This window comes from Antrostomus carolinensis, unplaced genomic scaffold (assembly GCF_000700745.2).
Source record: "Antrostomus carolinensis isolate BGI_N321 unplaced genomic scaffold, ASM70074v2 scaffold15659, whole genome shotgun sequence".
NCBI lineage: Eukaryota > Metazoa > Chordata > Aves > Caprimulgiformes > Caprimulgidae > Antrostomus > Antrostomus carolinensis.
The window spans coordinates 103,138-107,984 of record NW_010339363.1 but is presented as its reverse complement, the minus strand read 5'-3'; the positions used below and the strand labels follow the sequence as shown (position 1 = coordinate 107,984).

The window sequence follows — 4,847 nt, the reverse complement described above, 5'->3', positions numbered from 1 at the left end:
GTCCCCCTGTTTGTGTGAGGGAGTGTCCTTCTTTAAACAAGGAGTAATAGTATGAAACCAGTATCTGATGCTGAAACCATTTAACTACATGATCTCGCATCTGTCTGTCTTAACCTGTGTTAATTAATGAGTGGAAATCAGCTTAAGGACAGTATGTTGAAAGCTCAGACTTGAATGCTGACTTCCCCCTGCTTTCCTGAAAACATGTACAGAAATTATTAAAAGAAATAGAATCTGAGCAGCGTTACTGAAAAGGATTACTGACAGCTAAACAAACAGTGGCTGCCTGTAGTGGAGCAAGACAGACATGGCATCTTGCAGGTTTGACCCAATTTGCTGTGAAATCAGAGATATTTGCTGGGAAGTTCAAATTTGTTTTGTTTTATGGATTGCTTATTGGCTTCCTGTTACCTGCTTTAAACTCAGGTGAAAACACTTTGATTCGTAACAGTGCTTCACATTCAGGAGATCTCCTAACTTTTGTTTCAAAGACTTAGTCTCAGATTTTTGTTTGTTTGTTTGTTTGTTTTGTATAGTGAGTCATTAAATCATAAGAAGCAGAAGAATTTCTGTGAAAGTCGGCACTTTCTGCTCTTTTCTGGTTCAGCACAGGAAGGGAAGAGCGAGTGGGGCAGTGTCTGGCTGGGTCAGAGATAAAGGGAGAGAGGCGTTGGGGTGGAAGCCCTAAACCTCGCTGGGTGAAGGGACAGAGCCCGTTCAGTCCCTGAGGAGGTTCAGTGAGAACAGCCACGGTGTGGGTCCTGGGCAATCTTGGCAAGGGCCAAGGGTATTAACTCAGTGCCAGGACTGAAATAGAAATGAAGTTTTATTTTTAGCACTGATCTCTTCAGGGCATATCAGAAACCTGATCAGTGAAGGGAAGTGCCGTCATGCTCAGCACAAGGGAGATGCCACCGTACCTGCACCTGTGATAACGAGCTGGAATTGGGAAAGTTGGCTTTTTCTGGCACGTTGCCTCCCACAGCCGGTTCCTGGTGCTTTGGTTGGTTTGGTTTATCCATTATATGCTTGGCCAGACACATAGTGCTAAATGGTGAGGAGGGTGCAGGACGGAAACTGCTCCCCAAATTACCTAACCATTTTATCTTCCAAATAGCCCTATTTTATTATACATGGATGCAAATATTATTATTTGCCACATGTGTGACCTACATTTTTATTAATTTTAGCTGAAGTATTTAAAGATAAACTGCTGTAAAATAAGCATACACATTATGCTGATCACAAATTATAGTTGTGAAAGCCTACGGTGGGAGGGGAAGCTCAGAATAGAAATGAGATTTAATTTGCCTCTATGAGAATTTGTCTCTTCCAGGAAGTTTGCTGATTACGTCAGTGAAGACACCCCTCAGTAACACAGCACGTGACATAGGTTGTAGTGAAATGGTTTTTAACTGGTTTCCCATTCTGGGGTATCCAGACTAATTACAGAAGTATTAGGCCTGTTTTACAGAGATAGATTTTGTGGAAAATTCTTTTCAGTGAAGCTTTGCTCCATAGCAGACTGCTACAGTCATTATGGAAAAATAGGGGAAAAAATTATAGGAATCTGTGACAAAGAAAATTTCAATGTATTACAAAATAAGATTTCTTTTATCGTATTAAAGCAAAATAAAATGTGTAATTTTTTTAAAGGTTGCAGAGTACAACAGTATGCAGTTCATTTTCTCTTCCTGCAGTAGAATGTGGATTTTGAAAATCACTATTTCATATTGTAAATTTACAGTAAAATTGACAAGGGCTGTAAAACCTGTCTGTTGACCTGAGACTTGGTGAAATTGAGCTCTCGCACACTTTGGGGATGCATCTAATGTGATGGCTGTTCCCCTTTTAATAATCTTTTGTTCAAATCCCCAGTTCACTTTTAATTCTGTCTTTCTGTGAGTTACATGCATTGCTTCTGTGTAACACGAAGGTGCACTCCTACTGCCCTTAAATCAGCTACTTTTGAAGTTGTAATCATGTTGTTTCTGTGCAAATAATGACGTATTGAAGCAGTAAACATAAATATTTTAACTGATATACAAAAAAAACCCTGACATGCAAAATCCTTTAGCTAAGTATTTCTAGACTTTTTTCACCTCTGTGTCCTTTACAAGCTGCACTGTTTCTGTAACCCACTTTCCTGTTCTATAGAACAAGTAATTTTTTGCAACCTTAATTAATTAAGATGAACTGACTAATTGCTTTGCAGATATGACACATTTTTTAATAAGTGCCTTCTAATCATGAACAGTATTCAAGTGTTTGTTTATTTAAAAAAAATGAATAAATAAATACATAATCCCCTGCATCCATTATGACTGGTTTGTTCAGCAAGATTTATAATAATAATTCTGCAAGTGAAATAAAATTAATATTGCGCCTGTTTAAAAATGCAGCTTGCTTCTTACTGTAACTTTGTTACAGAAACTTGGATGTTTAAACTTCTAAAAGTTGAGGCAAAATTCCAGTGTTGGTCTTAACTAAACCTGGTGTAGGTGTAGAGTGAATTTATTCTGTTGGGCTCATTTCCTGACTGGATTGGCTCAGTCTGCCTGTCCACCTCCTGTCTCTCCTCCCTTGCTGGTGGAGACTGAAGAAAAGATGCAGTTGTGTTTCTGCATTTGTCTTCAATTTAAATGATACTCGAAGAAGCTTGTGTTCTTTCAGCCTTTGTGATCTACAAAGGTGTCATTGGATATAAATGCCCCGGCTGTGTATATTTTTGCTCTCAGAAAAACCTGCAGCAGGCTGTTTCTCCTCAGGCTCTTTTCGCATCTAATTGTGTTGAGAATATATAATTTTGTTGTTCTCCACTTGGTGAATTTTTGGGCTGGATTCCCACCCACAGGATGTGCAACAGTGTACAAAATCAGCTTTTTGAGTGACTTTTGGTCTACATAGTAAAATTACAGTGAGCCCTTTTTCAGCTGTTCTCTTTGCCAGTTGGTAATCTTACCGTGTCGTAGTATATCTGGCCTCTGATATGTTTGAAAAGAGCCCCAGAGATGTATGGGATGGAATTGAGGAAGACTTTTGTTTGGTGCTGCAATGAAAAATTAATTCAAGACATGGCAACAGCTGCGGGTGACAATTTAGAGTTGCTGAATAAGTATTGTAATCTGCATTTATCACTGACATCACATGGGATTAAACACTTTGAGGTGATTGTTCTTGGGCACAGCCTTAGGGAGGGTTATTACCATGACACAACTAGTTGTCATGGCAATGCACAGAGAAGAGGGAGACTCTTCCTTCCTCCTTTGCATTCTGCACTGCTCTATTAAAGGGAAGCCTGAGATCATTGGCAAAGCTGTTGTCTTCTTGTTTTAAAATGCAACACCAAATTCTACTATTCATCCCTCACGTTATGGTTGAAATCCCAGCACAGCCATGCCTTACTTTTGTGGATTGCATTTTCTGGTTGAAACGGGCATCGACTTCTGCTTTCTCATGTTTGGTTGTTTGCATGGTGTGTCCTCTTGCTTCCCCCAAAGTTGGGCTTTTCTGTAAGAACCAAGTTGATGTCCCTGTATCTGTCAGCCAAGGTGAGAACAAGGTGTCACTGCTGTAAGGACATTCCTGTTCAAAGCTGTGCAGGAAAATGGGGTAATGCTGTCTTACAGGTTGCCCTGCCTGCTCTCCCTGTAACGCTTCACCTTCACACCCTAAAAGGTGATTAGCTCAAGTGAAAGTTGATATTAAAATAAAAAAAAATCTGTGGAAAGTGATACAGTAAATTAGTCTCCCTGACTTCTTAATAGGTTTCATTATTTAGCAAAATTAATACTGCTAGCATTTCATTTCTGTGTGATGAACTGGGAGTCATAGCCCTGCAGTGCACTGTACTCACCTTGGTGAAACTTGAGTAAGGTGAATGGGTCTCTGCACAAATGCTCAAATTACTGTTTTGGAGTCTAATTTATAATTAAAATTTACTTTTGAAGATCCAGTTTTAGAAGTACATTGTAAGCATCCCTTAATGGTTTACTTTATGTAGCTAATCCACTTTCTGTTTCATGTCATGAAATAATGAAAGGTCTTCATAAATCTTTCCCTGCTTGGGTCTTGTCAGGATATGATTCTGTTACATATGTGTTCAGCCTGCAAATACACGTGCAGTAGCAAAGAGTTTTTATTATTAAGTGTAAGACTCATAACTTTGCTAAATATTGTTTTTCTTCTTAGAAAAGTTTTTCAATAAGTTTGATTTTTTTTTTTTAAACTCTATAGTCCTTTGCTACACATTTTAAAATGCAAGGTTTTGTAACTTATTTTTACAAGGAAAAGCTGTGCCAGATCTGAAGTCTCATTTCAACAAGTTTTTTCTTCTTAGAAGTTGAGCAGTCCCGAGTTAGATATTTAATAAAAGGATCTGCAACCTCAAATTGAATTTTATGTATTTATTTTAAATAATTATTCTATGAGTTTTGGTTATTGAGCTGTTCTTAATGTGGAATTTGTTTTTCTCACAGTTGCTGCAGCCCAAGCCATAGCAGAAGAAAGAAGAAGCCAAAGTGGCGTTAGCCCTATTGCAATCCAGACCTCAATCATAAAAACAGCAACTAAACCAGGTATAATTATTGGTCATTGTTCTTAATGAGTTTTACAAGGGAGAGTTTACAAGGGAGAGTTAGTAGGGAATTAATAAAATATCTTTTAAAAAGAAGTTTGATGCTCTTTCTTCAGGAGGCGTCAGAGCATAAAGCACCTGGTAGATGGTTTGTAGGTTCGTTGAAGGTCTGGTTTTGATGGTGGACTTTTGCTCTTGACTCTTTCAGTTCAGTTGGTGAAGTTGCCGATCTTTTCAGTGGGGCATAACAACAAAGATAAATTATTTTTTT

The 4,847-nt window shown here is 38.3% G+C and overlaps 1 protein-coding gene across 1 annotated transcript in view; it reads left to right on the top strand.

Moving 5' to 3' along the window:
- Positions 1-4,478: 4,478 nt before the first annotated feature.
- LOC104531049 (ensconsin) overlaps positions 4,479-4,847 on the top strand; it is a gene marked incomplete at its 5' end in the record, with an annotated part of 27,986 nt that continues 27,617 nt past the window's right edge. The window contains one exon of the mRNA XM_029086957.1: positions 4,479-4,577. Coding sequence (XP_028942790.1) covers positions 4,479-4,577 — 99 coding nt within the window. The remainder of the gene's footprint in view (positions 4,578-4,847) is intronic.